The sequence below is a fragment of the Urocitellus parryii genome, chromosome 1, assembly GCF_045843805.1.
Source record: "Urocitellus parryii isolate mUroPar1 chromosome 1, mUroPar1.hap1, whole genome shotgun sequence".
NCBI classification, from domain to species: Eukaryota; Metazoa; Chordata; class Mammalia; order Rodentia; family Sciuridae; genus Urocitellus; species Urocitellus parryii.
Window position 1 is genome coordinate 239,159,890 of NC_135531.1, and position 20,037 is coordinate 239,179,926.

Here is a 20,037-nt window from a genome sequence, read left to right on the forward strand (position 1 = left end):
GAGTAGTATGACCAGGTCAGATGGTGGTTTCATTCCAAGTTTTTTGAGAAATATCCATACTGCATTCCAGAATGGTTATACCAATATGCAGACCCACCATCAATGTATTAGTGCACCTTTTCCCCCACATCCTGGCCAACATTTATTGTTGCTTATATTCTTGGTAGTTGCCATTTTGACTAAAGTGAGATGAAAATCTCAGTGTAGTTTTAATTTGCATTTCTCTAATTGCTAGAGATGTTGAACATTTTTTTAATATTAGTTGACTCTTCCTGTTTCTTCTTCTTTGAAGTGTCCATTCAGTCCCTGTGACCACTTATTGACTGGGTTATTTGGTTTCTTGGTGTTAAGTTTTTTGAGTTCTTTTTATATTCTGAAGATTAATGCTCTGTCTGAGGTGCAGGTGGCAAAGATTATCTTCCATTCTGTAGGTCTCTCCTCACATTCTTGTTTGTCTCCTTTGCTGTGAAGAAAGTTTTCAGTTTGATACCATCCTGTTTATTGATTTTTGATTTTACTCTGTGCTTTAGGAGTCTTGTTGACGAAGTCAGTTCCTAAGCTAACATGATGGAGAGTTGGGCCTACATTTTCTTCTAGTAGGTGCAGAAATATGGTCTAATGCCTAGGTTGTTGATGTACTTTGTGTTGAGTTTTGTGTAGGGTGAGAGATAGGAGTTCAGTTTCATATAGATTTTCAGCTTTCTCAGCACCATTTATTGAGGCTTCCTTTTCTCCAATGTATGTTTATGGCACTTTTGTCTAGCATGAGATAAATGTACTTATGTGGGTTTATCCCTGTGTCTTCTGTTCCGTTGGTCTTCACGTCTGTTTTTGTGCCATTACTATGCTCAGTTTCATACTATAGCTCTGTGATAAAATTTAAGGTCTGATAATGTGATGCTCCTGCTTTCCTTTTCTCACTAAGGATTGCTTTGTCTCTTCTACCCTCTTGTTTTTCAAAATGAATTTCATTACTGCTTTTTCTATTTCTATGGAGAACATCATTGGAATTTTAATAGGAATTGCATTAAATCTGTATAGTGCTTTTGGTAGTATAGCCATTTTGGCAGTATTAATTATGCCTATCAGAGCATGGGAGGTCTTTCCATCTTCTAAGGTCTTCTTCAATTTCTTTCTTTAGTGTTCTGTAGTTTTCATTGTAGAAGTCTTTCAACTCTTTTGTTAGATTGATTCCCAAGTTTTTTTTTTTGAACCTATTGTAAATTAAATAGTCCTCCTGCTTTCTCTTTCAGCTGATTCATCATTGGTTTATAGGAATGCAATTGATTTATGGTTTTAATTTCAGATCGTGCTATTTTGCTTAATTTGTTTGACTTCTAGAAGTTTACTGATTGAGTTTTTTGGGTCTTCTAAACATAGAATCATGTAATCAGCAAATAGGGAGTGAACTCTTCTTTTTTTTATTTGTATCCTTTTAATTTCTTTCTTTTGCCTAACTTCTCTGGCTGGAATTTCAAGCTATGTTGAATAAAAATGCTGAAAGAGGGCATCCTTTCCTAGTTTGAGTTTTTAAAGGGAATGCTTTTAAGTTTTCTCCATTTAAAAGATAACAGTCTTGGTTTTAACAGATGACTTTTACAATGTTGAGGTGTGTTCCTACTATCTCTAGTATTTCTTTTGTTTTGAACATGAATGTATACTGTATTTTCTCAAATGCTTTTTCTGCATCTATTGAGATAATCATGTGATTCTTGTCTTTAACTCTATTGATGTGATGAATTATGTTGAAAGAACCTTGCATCTCTGGATGAACCCCATTTAATTGTGGTGCATTATCTTTTTAATATGATTTGTGTGTGATTTGCCAGCATTTTATTAAGAACTTTTGCATTTATGTTCATGAAGGACATTGGTCTAAAGGGTTCTTTCCTTGATGTGTTTTTGTTTGGTTTTGGTATCAGGATTATGCTAGCTTCATAGAAGGAGTTTGGAAGGGTTTTCTCCTTTTCTATTTCATGGAATAGTTTGAAGAGGATTGGGGTTAGCTCTTCTTTGAAGGTCTGGTAGAACTCAGCTGGTCTGGGTTTTTCTTTGTAGGTAGGTTTTGATGGAGTCTTCAATGTCATTGGTTGAAATTGATCTGTTTTAAATTTTCTATGTCCTCCTGATTCAATTTTGGTGTAGGGTGGCAGATTGGATTAAAAAACAAGACCTACATCCTCATTGGAATACTATCTGTGGGGAAAAACCCTCTGTACTCTTGTGAGGACTAAAATGGAAGCAGTTTCCTCAAACAACAGCTAGAATTAAGAGCAGCAAAGTGATGGGAATCTTCTGGGGGAAAAAAAAGCAAGATTATTTTGATATTGATTTCCTGTGAATGCCAGATGACAGAAAAAATGTTTCCAGAAAATGGGAGAGAGGACAGATGTGATTACAGAGTGCAGTGCATTAGAATCAGAATCTGAGTGAGGAGAGTGGCCTGGGAACCCTGGCTTCTTGTGTGGACCAGTGTACTTAGGAATAAAGAACTTGACCTAATTATCATGAGGGTCTCTGAGCAGGAAGTGGTGTTAAGTCTCTGAATCTCATAGTAGAATGGGGGAAGGTATTTCAGAATCATGTATCGCTCGAGGTCACTTGTATCCTATCAACTGAAATGTCTGGGCAGTTGTGGGGAGGGTTTTACCTAAAGTTCACCTGAAAACATAAGTCCATAGAACTGGGCTCTTAAATGAAGCAAGGAATGGCCTTTAATTTCTCTTGAAGCAGGTCTCTGAATTATTGTGAGAGCAGATTACTAAAGAGATATCTTTATTTCATGGAGTTGAATTAATCCAGAAATGTGAGAAATGCAACTTATGGAAAGAATATTATTTTTTAATTCTAACAAAGTTGAGTTTCCTTGAAATATAATGGAAATAAAAGTGAGAGGTTTTCCAGTTCAAGAATATTTATGTGCCAGAGCAGCAAGGGCGTTACTTTTGCCTGTTTCACCACCAAGATAGCTCTTTCATGGACTCTGAATATAGATTATAAAGAAGTGCTACTAAATATTGAATCTTACTTGCCTTCCAAGTCCCTAATGTGTATTGTCTATGAGTTTCTGAGCACAAAATCTATAAAGCATTTGTTTCTTACATGAATACCCTGGATAAATAAAATGAAAATCTCTCAATTGCACAACCTCTTTAGAGACCATAAAGTCCCCTAACCAAGCTACTGGTTTTGATGAAGAGTTCTCATAGGAAAGCATAACACTGATTGAACACTAACGTGACCTCTGTCATCAATAATAATGCATATAAAGAAGATTTGGGGCCTGTGCTGTATCGAACACAGTTACAGTTGCTGATACTTTCTGAACTCAGTATGCACCAGATGCTTTCCTGCCTCACCTAAAGTGCAAAGCAGCCTTAACGTTTATAACCAGTACTGTGGATATGTCACCTGCTTTGGGAACTTTGAAAACATCACGGAACCCCTATGGGCTCAGTGAAATAAATATGTTTGAGTGGATTTACAAAAGAGATTTTATTCCTAAAGGCACAATTGAAAAGCTTTTGTTTATCTACCAATACTGTTAACGAGAGCCCTAAATTTGACCATACTTCTTACCAACAAGTGCAGTGAAAAGTATTGATCCTCTTTCTCATTAAATTTTCAGATAAATATAATTAATGATGGATAGATATAGTAGTAAAAAATAAACATTAAACAATTCATAGAATTTCAATTGAAAAAAATTTTTTTCAACTTTTTTATTTGTGCATTATAGTTGCACGTACTGATGGGATTTGTTGTTATGTGTTTGTACATGTACTCCATTTAACAACATAATTTAGCCAATATTACTTAATATATTGTTTTTCATCGCTGTGCCAATCATAATATTATTCTTACTCATTGTCCCTTGATACATTTTAGAATATTGTTTGTATATATTTTTTAAAAAAATTTAAAAGGTTTGTAAAATATATTAACACAAGAAGTTGGTCAACAGTCCTTCAAAATGTTTTAATGCTTTGTCATTTTTGTAGGATACAAACTGTGATTGAACTGAACGCTTATTTGACAGAGCCTCATCATGAACCGTGCTTTTAACAGGAAGAAAGGTAAATGTGCACATTTTAAAAAGGACTTGGGAATCAAATCAACATTGCTTTAAAAATAAAGCAGAGATGTTTGGAAATTGGTTTTTCCCACTATGAGACCACATGGCTCAAAAATGAAATTAGATTAGAACAATGTTAATCTGTAAATATTGCTAATAAACTTTCTTTGATTATCACTCTAATTAAAGAGTGGGGTTAATACACTTAGTTCACAATACATATGTGATAATATGTTCTCTGGAAATTTTATGCTATGTTGTGAAATTGCGAAGAATAAACTAATTTGAAACTCAGTCCTAAGTTCAGTTTATATAGCCATATAATATTAACTTGCCTGGGTTTACATAAGGTTGCAAAATATAAATTCATTCCTGAATATTTATGTATGTGTGTATGTATATGCCCACTTGATGTATTACTGAATTGTATGGGAGGCTTCATGATAGGTCAATTGATAATAATGAGACCAAAATAAGTTTGCTATTAATACTATGGTAAGAATATAAAATAAACACAAATTCAGCGTATCATGATCATCAATAAAGGCATAAATAAAACAACTAGCTAGTTACATGCAAGAAAAATGGAATTTGACAAAATATTTTATGAAATACTTATGTTGGAAAGAAATATTTTATGTTATTTGTCTAATTCAGTGAAGCAAAAATAATGTGTGCATTTAATTCTGGAAATTCTCTAGTATAGGGCACAAGGCTCCTTGGTTTATGATGAATTGGAAACAAATATTTAAGCAATGCTAATCAAATTCATAGATGTTTGAAAAGAGGAAGAAATGACTGACAAAGTAGGATTACAAATATGTGGGGGAAAATGACCAGCTAGGTTATATTCTACACTATAATTTTAATATTATAAATTGCCAACTAAGGACTCCCCAAACATAATTATTTATTATTATTCATATATTTTCATTATTTGAAAGATGCACCTTAAGTGCTTATTTAGTGAAGAGAAAAAAGGCCTAATAATCAACACTGATTTTTAAGAGCTAAAGCTTATATTCTAATAGATGGGTAATGAACAGTCCAGAACTAGGGGCCAGAATGTTCTGTTCTATTTCACGCAATCAGGCCTAGTGTGTTCTCTCTCCCAAATATTTAAATAGTTAGCTGACACATTATAATATGCCCAGATGATAAAAGCTGAAATAACATCAGCTTTTTGATATATAATGGGAGCCATAACTGAGGACCCTTGGAGCAGCTGTTTTTCAGTGTTTGAGGGTTGCCATTTAGCCATGGGACTATTTTAATAAAGGAGAAATAGGTGTGAATTATAAGGTCCTTGATTGTATGTAGGAAAGAGCATTTCACCAGTGTCCTGTAAAAGTATAATGGATTATTCAAATTACTAAATTTGTGTCACAGAAGTGAGAGCCATTCAAACATTTGGATATGGTACAGAAGATTAATGTATTCAGTGGGAGTTTAGATAATGTGAACTTTCAAACACTTTTCAAGACTGCAAAGCTAGAAATATATTATTTTGCTTATTTTTCTGAGTAAGAGGAAGCAAAATGACATTGTTTGCTGACTATACCTTCATGCTGATTTAAAACATATCCCCAAAGTAAAATGATGTCTCTTTTTTGTGTTTCTTTTTATTCTCTTTACTAGTAAGAAAGTAAAAATAGTTTTATGATATATCATAGTATTTCTAATAAAGTAATAGAAACTTTACATCACAATTCATCATTATAATCACACTACCTTATTTTTGCAAAACATTTTTGACCTTGGAAGACACACTCTCTCTCTCTCTCTCTCTCTCTCTCTCTTTCTCTCTCTCTCTCTCACACACACACACACACACACACACACACACACACACACACACAATTCCCCATCCCATGGCTTTGAAGTTGCAACTGCTTGTTTCTAATTTACTATTTATTTTAAGGAGATACAGAGTGGTTATTCCAGAGGACTGGGTAATGATATAAGTAACCAGTAATTATTTGTTGGTCTCATTTGCACCCAGTGGGGTGCTGCCTTGGGGAAAATTGGAGTGGTTTGTAGAATCCAGAAGCAAAAGACTTATTTCCTCCTTTGCTTAGTTCTTTTTTGATTTTTATCACCTTTTCTTATTTTCCAAGTCTAATTATTAAATATCCTTATTTGGTAATGATTGATCAATATTTTGCTCCAGCTCTAATTTACAATTTGATACCAGAAGTTTTACTTAAATTTGTCAATTAGTTTTGAGTCCCATTTGTTAAATGAAAAAAATCTTAGAACCTCTGTTCCAGGTTTTAAGTAATAGTACTATTAGCTGAATTTTAGTTGGAGATGGGGAATTTGAATGTTATCACAGAATTCCTATATCCTGAAAGTCTTAGAGAATGTATAATTCAAGTGATATTTCCAATAACTAGTAACAATATATACTATGCATAGTATTCTAAACAAAGTAAAATGGTCTTCTGTCAGGAAAAGCCTATTTCTTATTTCATAGATAACCAGTTTATTTGGTCATTTCACATAGCCCTACTAAAAGCCTCAGAAACCAAAGAAAGAAAGATTCTCTCTGTAACTTAAACATAGTTGTTTCTTTTTATTAAGTGTCAGAATTATTATTATAGTGTTTATATTGAATTAGCCAGATATTTCACTTTTTTTTCTTTTTTGCAAATACTATAACAGTGTTATAGTCGTTCAGAGACTGAAAAAGTTTGAATAGACTGTAATTGCAACATTTTGAGCTATTTAGAAAAGCCCTTTAAAAGTTAGTCTCATATAATCATAGATTAATTTTTAATGATGGTTGTATTTATTTTACAGAGACTTCCTTAGTTAGCAGTCTCTTTGAATTTTGAAAATCTTCTACCTATTCCATCAAAATTAAACCATTTAGCAAAAAAGTATAAAATATAGTATGTGAATAGTGTTATTGAATAATTCAACAAATTACACTTTATTTATTTAAGTTACCAGTTGATATACTAATGAGTAAATATAATCCTAATGTCTAAACACATAAAATTAAATATTTAAGAATTATTTTATTTTCTTATGAAAAATGCCATTCCAATGTATTCTTTCACCCAACAATATTTAGCTTTAAATTTAACATACTCAAATTAGGCATTTTCATTATGTTAAGCTCTGGTGATTTTATATATATATAAATGAAAAATATATATATATATATATTTTTAAGTTACTGCATCTTTCATCATGAGCTCCTAATCTAACTGCATTTTAAAAATTTAAGTTTATTGATCCAGTATTCAGTTGTTTGACATTTGTCAAGCATTTAAGAATGTCAACATTTTCTCTCACATGAGTGTTCAATATTGAATTAGCAATTTTAATGTAATTTCAAGGAAGGGCAACACATTCTGGAATGTCTATATTTCCATGTTTATACTAGTTCTCTTTATCTAATTGCTTCTGTGGACACAAATAGTGACCAAAGACCATCATCTGTAATGTCTTCTCAAGGTCCAAAAACATCTATGTGAGTTAATATCCACAGTTTTATTCTTTGATTGTTTTGTTTTTCTTTTAACAAAGTATAAATTCAGATGACACTAATAACTCATTTTGGAAGTCCTTCAGGTTTCATAAATGCACTACCTATAACAGAAATTGTGTAATGAGCAATCACTAAAAAAATCCACATTTTATGTTCCGTGAATGCAGATTTTAGTTATTGAAGGAACTGTGTAGCTCATCCACTCGTAATTTCATACTGTGTTTATTTTAGTCTGAAACCAGAAACACCTAGGTATACCTACCCTCTTTCAAGGTCACTGAAATGTGAGACTATAACACAGGCAATATCATCAGTTTTCAAATAATAGTGGCTTTTGAGAGAAAGCAATTATCTCTCTGCCTCAGGATTGGTATGAGCCTCATATTAAGACTTTAGTCAGACTTTTTATAACTCCTGGAGAAGTGTTGTATATTATGGGAAGGAGGCATGAGAAGAATTGTGCAAAGCCATAAAAAGAAAAATTGGATATCTTTCTAGGCTTCCAAAAGGCAAATGTTTGGTGTTTTTATTGTTTTTGTATACAGAATTGTGATTTACCTCTTTTAACTTTCAAGAGTAAGAAAGACTACATGCCAAGTCTAAGTACAAATTATTCTTGAATTAAACATGTCACTGTTCATTAGCCATTTAAAAATTATAAGATAAAATTCATAGCAGAAGTAAAGAAAACACCTAAAATGTTGTTGTCAATATTGCATTTTGAAGCTTGAAGAGCATTGCTTTTCAAAATATTTCATTGAAATGCAGTTCTCAATTGTCCACTCCAATAGAGAGAAATAGCCCAATGCTGTTGATTCTTATGTCTTATCAGGGAAGATCTTGTGAATATTGCTTTATACCCATAAATATGTTTAATACAAATATGGCCAATGTCCTTCAAATAACTAACGTGCCATGAATATATATAATTTTTCCTATAGTTTCAAATTCCCTCAGTTTGAAAAGCTCTAATTTAATGATATCTAATTAATTTCTGTAAACACTATTTTAAATGTTCTCAACTGAATGTTAAGAGTACTTGGTTAGTAATCTGATATTCCCTTTCCATGGTAAAATATATCTTTAATTAGTTTCTATTTATAATATTGATTTAATTTTTTTAGACTCCCCTGGAGATTAAAATACAAAACTTCACAAATGGAGACAACAAGATGTATTTGAAGATTAAGAAATCTAACTCCAAAACAAATGCAGTTTCAAAAAACAAGAAGTCAGTTTGCTTTGTGTAAACTTTAATGTTTTCCCTTCTTATACACTTCATAAAATATTTGTGAAACTATATTGAATGTATTAATAATGTTCACAAATTGAATGAAATATATAAATATCAAAAATAAGTAACGTACAAAGTAAGTTAGTCTTAAAAATCTATGATTTTGTCCCATTTTCATTTCTAATAATTATTACACTTATCTAAGAAACATTCGCTGTAGTATCATCTAAGATTTTTTTATCTTTATAATTTCTGATAATCAATATTTCTCTAAATTTAGAATAATGTTCTAATATTATATTGATTTCTTAATGAAATTGTAGATTAATGTATTTCAGCTTCATACAAATGCAACTGGTAGCTTAATATAAAATTTTTTCTTTAGAATATTTAAATCTTGATGCTAAAACATAATCACAATGAATAAAGAGAGTTTTTTTTTACTGTTCTGAGAATTAAAACAAAAAACCTGTAGTAAATGAAAGAAAAAATAGCTGTCTTTAATTGAATAATTGATATTATTCATATCTCACTGATGTTATTTCTAAATATTCTTCAAAAATTCAGCATTTTTTGTTTAAAAAAATTAAAGTGGGGGACATTTATACCAGAAAAGAATCCTATAATCCTTCTCCAGCTACATTGATATTACATTTGACTAGTTATTATTTTATAATGGAGAACTCAAAATTAGAAATGCTCAGACTCCCTACAGATATTAATGCATGACTGACACCATAGGAAGCCATAATTTACTTTAACAATGACTATATTTTCTTTGTTGCAGACAAAACATGGATGCATACACCTGAAGCATTATCAAAACATTACATTCCCTATAATGCAAAGGTAAAAGTAGTTCATATAATATTATTTAATTTTATTTTGGATAGTATTATTACTATTTATGGTTGATATTAGAAAAATTTTGACTATGCATTGACATTCCCTGGTAAGTGATTCCTAAAAAAAGTTACATAAATAAAATAGCTAAGTACTGTATGATATAGGAAGTTATTTTTTTATCCAAATAAATGATTCTTGTTTTACAAAGTATGTCATTTTAGATTTCTATTTATCATACATTTCATGCATGTGTTTTCTTCTAGTAATTTTGGCTATTGTTAAAATTATTTGCAATATAATTTCCTGTAGTCAAGAAAAGAACAAATAAATTATCTTCCTTTAAAAATATTTTAATGGTGTATTATTTAAACTAAAAATAAAAACTAGCCTGGAAATGAGAAAAATAAACTAAAATTTTAATAATTGTAAGTACCATCCAAGAATATTAACGAACAAAACTTTAATAATACTTTTTTAAAAGTTCATTATGTTACTCTTTTTTTCAGGTTACTACATTTATTTTTTCTTTTTGGTACTGAGGATTATACTCGGGGGCTTTTTACCACTGAACCACATTCCTAGCCCCTTTTTCCTTTTATTTTGATACAGAGTCTCACTAAGTTGCTTAGGGCCTTATAGGGTTACTGAGATTGGCCTTGAACTTGGGATTCTCCTGCCTCAGCCCCATGAGTCTCTGGCATTAAGTGGTATGCCACCATGACCAGCTCAATTTGCTACATTTTAAAATAGAAGTAAAAATTTGTGTCCTATGTTTTTAAAACTTTGATTTGCTATTGTTAGGAAATTGGACAAATGAATGAATGAAGTTTGCTAAATTAATTTAAAGAAAGGTGCTGTTTTTTAGTTAGTAAGCACCAAACAGAAATCTGATTCAAAATTTGAGAGACAAGTGAATTAAAGAATTAAGATCATGAATGTGAATGGATCAAATGCAGCCTAACTTTGGCAACAACAGGGGGGAAATAAAATTATAATAGTTTTATAAGGGAAAATAAGGCTCTTTTTAATATTCTTTTAGTTGGACCTTTATTTTATTTATTTATATGCAGTGCTGAGAATCAAACCCAGTGCCTCACATATGCTAGGCAAGCAGTCTACCACTGAGCTACAACCCCAGCCCAATAAGGGAAAGTAAGGTTTTATGGATTAGTTAACTATGTATTGGAGTATAGGATTAGACATAGAAATTATTTAAGGACAAGAAAAAAACATTCATTGAGCAGAAAATCAATAGTGTTTAATAAGAAAGTCTACAGTGAAGGTGTATGTCTGAATTAGCAAGAAGAAACATTTAAAAGGTCATCTAGAAGAAATTCTTCTAGAACTGTTGTGCAGTAGTGAGATGGATAGAGGGAAGCAACTATTTTTCTTACTGACTTTGTAGCAAAAAAAAAAAAATGTTCCAAAATGTTTTCTAAGCAAAATAATATTCTTGAAATTACTGCAGTGCTTATGAATTTTCTTGTATATTTTGCATGAAGATTGACATGATTTACCATGCAAACTGTAGTTAACCAAACTAAGTTAATATTATCTATCTCTTCTATAGATATTTTTCACATTAATTAATAAGTTATTGTTATGATGCCTAATGTAGAACAGAATTTACTCCAGAAAGCAAGGATTATTTTAAAACTCATGCTCAGATCTTGATAATGATAGTGGAATTATATCATTCAAGTGAAACAACTGAGATTATTTATTTATTTTTATGGATTTGAAATTTCTAATTTGGAAAAACTGGTTTATAAAGCATTGAAATATTATATTATAATTAGAACCACCTTAAATTTGAACTCTGTGGTTAATGTTTGTCTACATGGACAAGTTGCTTGTGATAATTCATAGGTGCATAACTTGTAAGACATAGCACACTGATTAGAGGGTTCAGAAACATCTTTTCAGACTGGGGGCAGCTAAATATGGAAGGATCATTTGGTTTTGTTAATAATGTTTGTCATATGTGTGCTAAGTAGTATTAAAAAAATTGAAAAAAAATCTTATTTCCTTCTTTGAATTACTCTATAGTACCTCAAAGTACTATAGTGTAGTATTTTTGTGGAGTTATTTTAAAGATGTTCTGTATCTCTTTGTTAGAGCATATATTACTTGAAAGCTGAATCCATGTTGATAGGAAGTAGTGTAGATGGCCTTGGTTTGTATCCTGACTCTAAAACTTTTAGCTGTGAATCTTTGAGAAAATTACTTTTCTCTATTATTATTCATCCACAAACAAGGATGATACTAATAATTTCCCACTGGAGTGTTACAGATATAAAGGAGTTAGATAAAGTCTCAGAACAATATCCAAAATAAAATAATGTCTCAGTAAATATTAGCAATCATTAATTTATATTTTATTTTCACAGGACTTACAAAAGTGCCTGTCTGGGTGATACACTCACACACACACACACACACACACACACACACACACACAATGAATTAGTCCCAAATATCTTAATAATTAAATAGTTACTTTTTATTGAGTCTTAATATATGCCAAGTACTTTACTGGTGTACTTTTACTTTATTTTCATGACTCAGAAAAATGAATAACAATGTTATTATCACTTTAAAAATTTAAAAAAAAAAACAATACTGAACAATTGTCCATTGTCACAAAGCTACTGAGACAGAGCCAGACTGATGAACTGAAATCCATCTGATTTCAAAGCTTTACATTTTTAGATGTATGTAATAACACCTGTTTATTTACTCCTTCCTTAAATTGCTTTCAAGTAGCAGGCATGTTGCTTAAACTTTATTGGATGCTGGTGACACTTCACAGCTTTATAACACATTGCTTATTTTCTTATGGTGTTCATTATCATAAAGAAATACTGTAATATTAACCAACATAAAAGACACATCATGTTCTGTCATTCAAAAGCACAGAAAGGTGTAGAGATTCAGAGAAGTGTGTTACTCCTATGTTATAAAAGTAGAAACAAGGTAATATTCAGGGGCAAAACAAAGTCAGGGGCCATTTCAAGATGAGAAGTCTTAAGGGTAGGAGATCAGGAGAGTCAGTAAAGTATGAGGCACAAAATATGGCAGGAGCTGGGCGTTAGTATGAAATACTGAAGCTGACCTGGTCAATCAGGGTTGATCCAAGAAATAGAATAGGTGGGATATCTACACACATACTAAAGATTGGGGAAACTGACCAGGCAAGTCTAGAGTATGTGATAGGCCTTTAGGAAGGGCATGCTGGAACCTCTTGCTAGGAACTTGCCCTGCAGACCACAGGTGGGATTGTTTTTTCTTCCTAAAGGAACCATCAGTTCTGTTTTAGTTCTGTTTGTTGTAAGGTCATCTCAGTTTCTTGGATTAGACCCACCAAGATTATCCAAGGTAATCTTTCCTACATAAATTCAACTAATCATAACTATTAATCACATCCACAAAATAATTTCACTGAAACACATAAATTAAAATTTGATTTAATAATGGAGTACTGTAATAGCCAAGTTCACACATAAAACTGAGCATAACAAGAACATATGATCTGTAAGAGTAAATAGGTAAATTAAGAAGGTTGTAGATGGCAAAAGAAAACCTGATAGGTTGTGAATTAATCAAATGGAACTTTTGGACAATAAATCTGCAGTGATATAAAAGTTGATTTGCATCAGTAGAGATAGGATGACAGCAAACCTCTTAGGAAGTTGTTTTGATTGTATAACTGAATGGTGATAAGTTTACCATATGGTAGCAAACAAATGTGTAGTGGAAAATAAAGATTTATAAACCTTACTAACAAACAAGTGATGCAATATAGGAATAGACTGTGTTTGGAGAGTGAGAGAAATATGTATTTTTATCTTGGTTAAAGAGAGAATGGCTGAAGATTCTCCTTACATCACTCACTTTTGGCATCCACTGGTTACAAATTAAAGTGAGAATTTAACAACTCTTTAAGAATAATTTTCTCTGAGGAGATATGTAATAACATTTATGTTAAGTTGTCATCAAGGTTATAGTTTTCTGCTCTAATATTCTAGTATAGCTCCTATAGTTACTTATTTAGAATGCAATTTAGTTTTACATTGTTTCATTTTGTAGAACATTTATTTCAAAAATTTTCATTTTAATATTCATAGTGTAACCTTTACACATTGCATGTGGAAATAAAATAATAGATAGTTTTAAAAGTATTAGTCTATGCAGCAATCATTAGTATGAAGGTTTTAAAAATGTGCATAAATACTAGTTCATTGGGAACTTTCACATTATTTTGTATACTCTGTAGTAAAGTTTTCAAGCTATAGGTTATAACCTCTGAAAAACTGCATTATGAGATCCATGTTGTTAATTATCAGATGCATATATTTAAAGATGAAATAGAATAACAGAAAAAGAAAATAAATTTTCAGAATGCATATGTAAAGCATTGAATTGTTGCATAAAATTGTGCTTTGCATCCAAAGAATTTGAAATCCAATGCCTTTATAGGGTGCCAAGACTTCACCAGATTTAACTAACTTAAATAAAAAACTAATAACGAGAATAACTGCTTATAAAAACAATTAAATTTTTAATAGAAAAGATGATTACTATATAAGTTTAACTACATGTGATCATTAAATACAACATTTTACAGTGATTTCTGAAATATTCATATAAACATGGTCATTGAGTAAAAAGTAAATAAGGTTTTATCCATATATCCATTCACATATAAACTTATTCATTTGAATTCATCTCTTACTTTAAGCAAAGTCCTAAATTAGGCAATGGGTATTCATTAGAGAACAAAGTAGACAAAACCCCTGTCCTCCTGGGGGTTAAATTCAATAAGCAAAATATCTTTTCAGAAATGCCAATAAGAAAATAATAATTATATTTTATGGGTTAAGAAAAAATTAATATTATTTTAGCATATTTTACCATATATGTTATATATATGTGCCATGTAATGTAATATTGTACTTGTAATGTAATATTGATATAATATTTTATATATTATTATAATATTCCAGGTTGAAATAATTGCTATAGAGAAAAATAGAGCAAGATAACAGAATATTGGAATTGGAGGAGTAGAAAACAGGCTACTGTTTTACATAAATTGAAAGATCTTAGGGGAGAATAGTGGCCTTATGGGAAAATGAGGAAGTGAGATGTGCCTGTGAAGGAGAAGAGTGTTCCAGCATGCAGGACAAGGGCCAGGAGGATGGTGATCCTCATAGACTAGCTGGGGAGGCCACCAGGTAGGAAATTCGGGTGACTGCCATCAAAAGGCACAGTGAAGCAGAGCTAGGGGAGAAGGGTGTCTTTAAGCTCTTATACTATTTCTAGACCTCTGAAAACTTTGGAAAGTGGTGACTTTGTAGAGGTTTCAAAGAAAGAGTAAAGCTGAGACAAATTATCAACAGAAATTGGCTGTAAGGAATCAAATGTAGAAGCACTGAGTTCTGGCAAGAGATTTCGCTTGGAGCAGGGTAGGAGCTGGAGAAGAAAAGCAGTGACACTTTGGATACAATTTGCAGAGGAAATCTGTAGGTGGTTTGCTTATTAGTTTCCTATTGCTTTTATAATAAAAAATTAAAACTGTATTTTTTTAAAGAAAAGGTCACCCTTAAGGGAGACGATAGTGTTTCCTATTCCCTCTGACTTTCAATGAGAATGCTTAATTATCCTTTCTACAAAGGAGAAACACTGGCAAAATTTATTTTTTATTATTATGCTGTTAGTGTACAATAGTTATTTCTTTGATAAAGAACACTAACAGGCTTCATGTAAAATATTTATTAAATACTTTATTCTAAAATATAGAACTTCTCCAAGGAAGTTTGTTCTTCTATGAAAGATTTAGGATATCTAAGAATGGGGCTGGGGATTTAGATAGGTTGTAGAACACTTGCCTAGCATGCTGCAGGCCCTGAGTTCAATCCCCAGAACCAAATATATATATACACACATATGTATACATACATATACATGAATGCAATTTTAAAGACATTACTTTATTTTGTACCATGCAGCAATAAAATTGTCAGCATTCCCAGATCATCTCTTTTTTATTTGTTCATTCTAATTAGACATGATAGTAGAATGTACTTATACATATTATACAAACATGGAGTATAAATTTTCATTTTTTTATGTTTGCACATGATGAGAAATTATACGGTCATGTATTACTATATGAACATAGAACAGTTATGTCTGGTCATTCTACTGGCTTTTCCATTCCCATTCCTTGTCCCTTCCCTCCACTCCCCTGCCCAATCCAGAGAACCTCCACTCCCCTACCCCAGTTATTATAAGTCAGCATCGCATATCAGAGAGAATAGTAGGCCTTTGATTTTTGAGGATTGGCTTATTTTCTTTAGCGTGATAGTCTCCAGATCCATCCATTTACCGACAAATGCCATAATTTCGATCTGCTTTATGGATAAGTACTATTTCATTGTGTTTTATGTACTACATTTTCTTTATCCTGTCATCTGTTGAAGGGCACCTAGGTTGGTTTTATAACTTTGCTATTGTGAATTGAGCTGCTTAAACATTGATGTGGCAGAATCACTGTAGTATGTTGATTTTAATTTCTTTGGGTAGATACCAAAGAATGGGATAACTGAATCAAATCGTGGTTCCATTTCAAGTTTTCTGAGGAATCTCCATACTGCATTCCAGAGTGGTTTCACAAACTTGCAGTCCCACTAGCAACATATCAGTACACCCTTTTCCTCACATCCTCACCAACATTTATTGTTGCATCTATTTTTGATAAATGCTATTTTGACTGGATTGAGAGGAAATCTCAGTGTAGTTTTAATTAGCATTTCTCTAATGTCTAGTGATATTGAACTTTTTTTTCATATATTTTTTGACCAATCATATTTCTTCTTCTGTGATGTGTTTGTTCAGTTACTTTGCCCATTTATTGTTTGGGCTATTTATTTTCTGGAGTTAAGTTTTTTGAGTTCTCATATATCCTGGAGATTAGTGGTCTGAGATGCAGGTGACAAAGACTTTCTTCCATTCTGTAGGCTCTCTCTTGAAGCTCTTGATTTTTTCCTTTGCTGTGAAGAAGGTTTTCAGTTTGGTACCATCCCATTTATTGATTCTTGATTTTACTTCTTGTGTTTCAGGAATCTTCTTGAGGAAGTCAGTTCCTCATAATATGAGATTTTATGATAGAGATTTGGGCCTATTTTTTATTCTATAGGACAGGGTCTTTGGTCTAATGCCTAGGTCCTTGATCCACTTTGAGTTTTATGCAAGATGAGAGATAGGAGTCCAGTTTCATTTTCTTACATGTGTATTTCCAGTTTTCCCAGTACCGTTTGTTGAAGAAGCTATCTTTTCTTCAATGTATGTTACAGAGCCTTTGTCTAGTATAAGATAACTGTATTTACGTGGGTTTGTCCCTGTGTCTTCTATTCTGTACCATTGATCTTCAAGTCTATTTTGGTGCTAATACTGTGTCATTTTTGTATAGCTCTGTACTATAATTTAAGGTCTGGTATTGTGTTGCCTCCTGCTTCAGTTTTCTTGTGATGATTGCTTTAGCTACTTGGGCTACTTATTTTTCAAAATGAATTTCATGACTGCATTCTCTATTTTTGTGAAAAATGTCATCATAACCTTAATAGGAAAGGAATTAAACCTATATAGTGTTTTTTAGTAGTATGGCCATTTTGACAATATTAATTCTGCCTATCCAAGAGCATGGGAGATCTTTCCGTCTTCTAAGGTCTTCTTCAATTTCTTCCTTAGTGTTTTATAGTTTTTGTTGTAGAGGTCTTTTGACTCTTTTGTTAGATTGATTCTCAAGTACTTAACTTTTTTGTTAGGCTATTGTGAGTGGTATAATTTCCTAATTTCTCTTTCAGTTGATTCATTACCAATGTATAGGATTGTAATCGAGTTTTGGGTGTTAATTTTATGTCCTTCTACTTTACTGAATTCATCTATGAGTTCTAGAAGTTTCCTGGATTTTTTTGGTCATCTAAATATAGAATCATGTCCTCAGCAAATAGAGATAGTTTGAGTTATTTTCCTATTCATATCCCCTTAATTTCTTCTACTGTCTAACTGCTCTGACTAGAGTTTCCAGGACTATGTTGAACAGAAATAGTGAAAAAAGGCATCCTTGTCTTGTTCCAGTTTTTAAAGGAAATACTTTCAATTTTACTCCATTTAGACTGATGTTGGCCTTTGGTGTATCAGCTTTTACAATATTGAAGTATGTTCCTACTATCCCTAGATTTACTTGTGTTTAGAACATGAATGGATGCTGAATTTTGTCAAATGTTTTTTCCATATCTATTAATATAATCATGGGATTGTTGTTTTTAAATCTATTGATGTGATGAATTATGTTTATTGATTTTCATAGGTTGAACCAACCTTGCATTGCTAAGATGAACCCCACTTGATCATGGTGCATTATCTTTTTAATTTTTTTCGTATGAAATTTGCCATTATTTTATTGAGAATTTTGGCATCTATGTTCATCAAGGATATTGATCTGAAATTTTCTTTCCTTGCTGTGTCTTTGGTTTTGTTATCAGGATTATACTAGCTTCATAGAATAAATATTGACCATTCAATAGCATATTATTTAGTCTCCAGAAGTTAGAATAGCTTCTATTTTTTATTTTACCATTCATTTCTATTTTCATTTCATTATGATGTAATAAAATGAATAGTTTCTCTCTCGAGCGCTCTCTCTCTGTGTTTTTTTTTTATTTGCTAAGAGTTCCTTTGTGGTCTAAAATATGATCTATTTTAGAGAAGTATCTGTGTTTCTGAGTAGAAAAATATTCAGTTAATGATGTATGAAATATTCTATGTATGTATTTTAGTTCTAAATTATTAATTACATTTTTTTAGTTCTATAGCTTTTTTTTTTTTTTTTGCAAGCCAAACTGTATCCAGCTTTTTTTAAGATTTTTTTTTTATAAACAATCATGGTATTTCAGGCAGGACATGGGCAGACAGTCATTAACAGTATATAACAAATTCCAAACTCCATTCTTGGATGGACTACCAAAGTTATAAAGCCACTATAAAACTCAGTGAAGTCTTCATTTGATGCTCTGAATTGGGAAAGTTTAGAGTGAGGGATGACCTTTCACATTTAGCATGTGTTTAAGAACTTTTCACATACCTATCCTGACTTTAAATAAATGAAATGAAAATTACAGAATTATTAGTCTGAAGATCCACAATCTAGAAAAGGAGCTGCTGCCCATCTGAAGGACATTGTTTCAACAGTTTCACTGGAAAGTCCAGATTATCCAACACACTGGTAAAACCAATTGTTTTGAGTCAGGTTCCAACAAGTCTGAGTTTAAGGGAGTTAAGTCTATGCCAATGGCAGAGAGGGAAAGGACAACATAAAGATGTATTGAGTTTTTCCATTTTTTTTTTTTTTTTTTTTTTTTTTGCCAAGGTAGCTATGTGTGCCAATATCAGGGAATCCCTCTTCTTGGAAGCCAAGAGGAAGTCTCTCAAAACTAGCAGAGAAAGGTATTTTCCCTCACAGCAATCCTGCTTTGGAGACATCTACTAGTGACATATGCATTTTTCCCCCAACACAATGAAGCATTTGTTTTTTGTGTTAACAACATAGCTTAAAAAACAAAAGCAAAAAAAAATCTGCATTTTTGTAAAACTTGATAAAAAATAGTATTTCAAATTGTATAGTCACCAAAAGTACACAGTTATCAAAAATGCACACACTTCTCTTGACATCTCCAGCACCTTCAGGTTTCCAACACCTTCTGGTCAGTGTTAGCATCTCCATTTTCTGCAGGGTCTCCATCCTTGCCAGTGTCAACTTTTCTCTTTTTCCCTTTGGGTACCTCTCTTTCTTCCTTGCAAGGGACTTTTTAGGCTTGGAGTCTAGCTTTGAAGGACAACCTTGTGGATCTTCTCTGTGGTTTATCATTTACATTGGCTTCATCTCCTTTACCATTCCCTTCAGCCTTTCTCTTGGGCATGGGGGTGATGGTGGCATGATGGCAGGTGCTGGACATGGGGGATGCAGTGGTGTGGGGCTTTGGTTGGTCTGAGTGTTGTTCTCACCTCCTTTTCTCTACACCTTCTAATTTAGCTTTTGTTTGGAGGATCTATCCAGTGATAAGAGAGATGTGTTAAAATCACCCCATATTAGTGTGTTGTGGTCTATTAGTTTCTTGAAATTGAGAAGGATTTGTTTGGTGTATATAGATGCTCCATTGATTGGAACACAGATATTTACAATTGTTATGTATTCTTGATGTATAATTCTCTTAAGCAGTATGAAACTTTGTCCCTTCTGATTAACTTTGACTTGAAGTCCACTTTATCTGATATGAATATAGAAACTCCTGTTTGTTTATGAGATCCATGTGAATAATA

At 32.0% G+C, this 20,037-nt stretch overlaps 1 protein-coding gene across 2 annotated transcripts in view; it reads left to right on the forward strand.

Moving 5' to 3' along the window:
• Nucleotides 1-20,037, forward strand: part of Gulp1 (GULP PTB domain containing engulfment adaptor 1) — a 270,157-nt gene that overhangs the window by 157,469 nt on the left and 92,651 nt on the right. For both annotated transcript variants that reach the window (XM_077799064.1, XM_026389053.2), the window contains exons 3-4: nucleotides 4,002-4,076; nucleotides 9,596-9,657. In XM_077799064.1, the coding sequence (XP_077655190.1) occupies nucleotides 4,049-4,076; nucleotides 9,596-9,657 (90 nt within the window). In that variant the 5' untranslated portion in view covers nucleotides 4,002-4,048. The remainder of the gene's footprint in view (nucleotides 1-4,001; nucleotides 4,077-9,595; nucleotides 9,658-20,037) is intronic.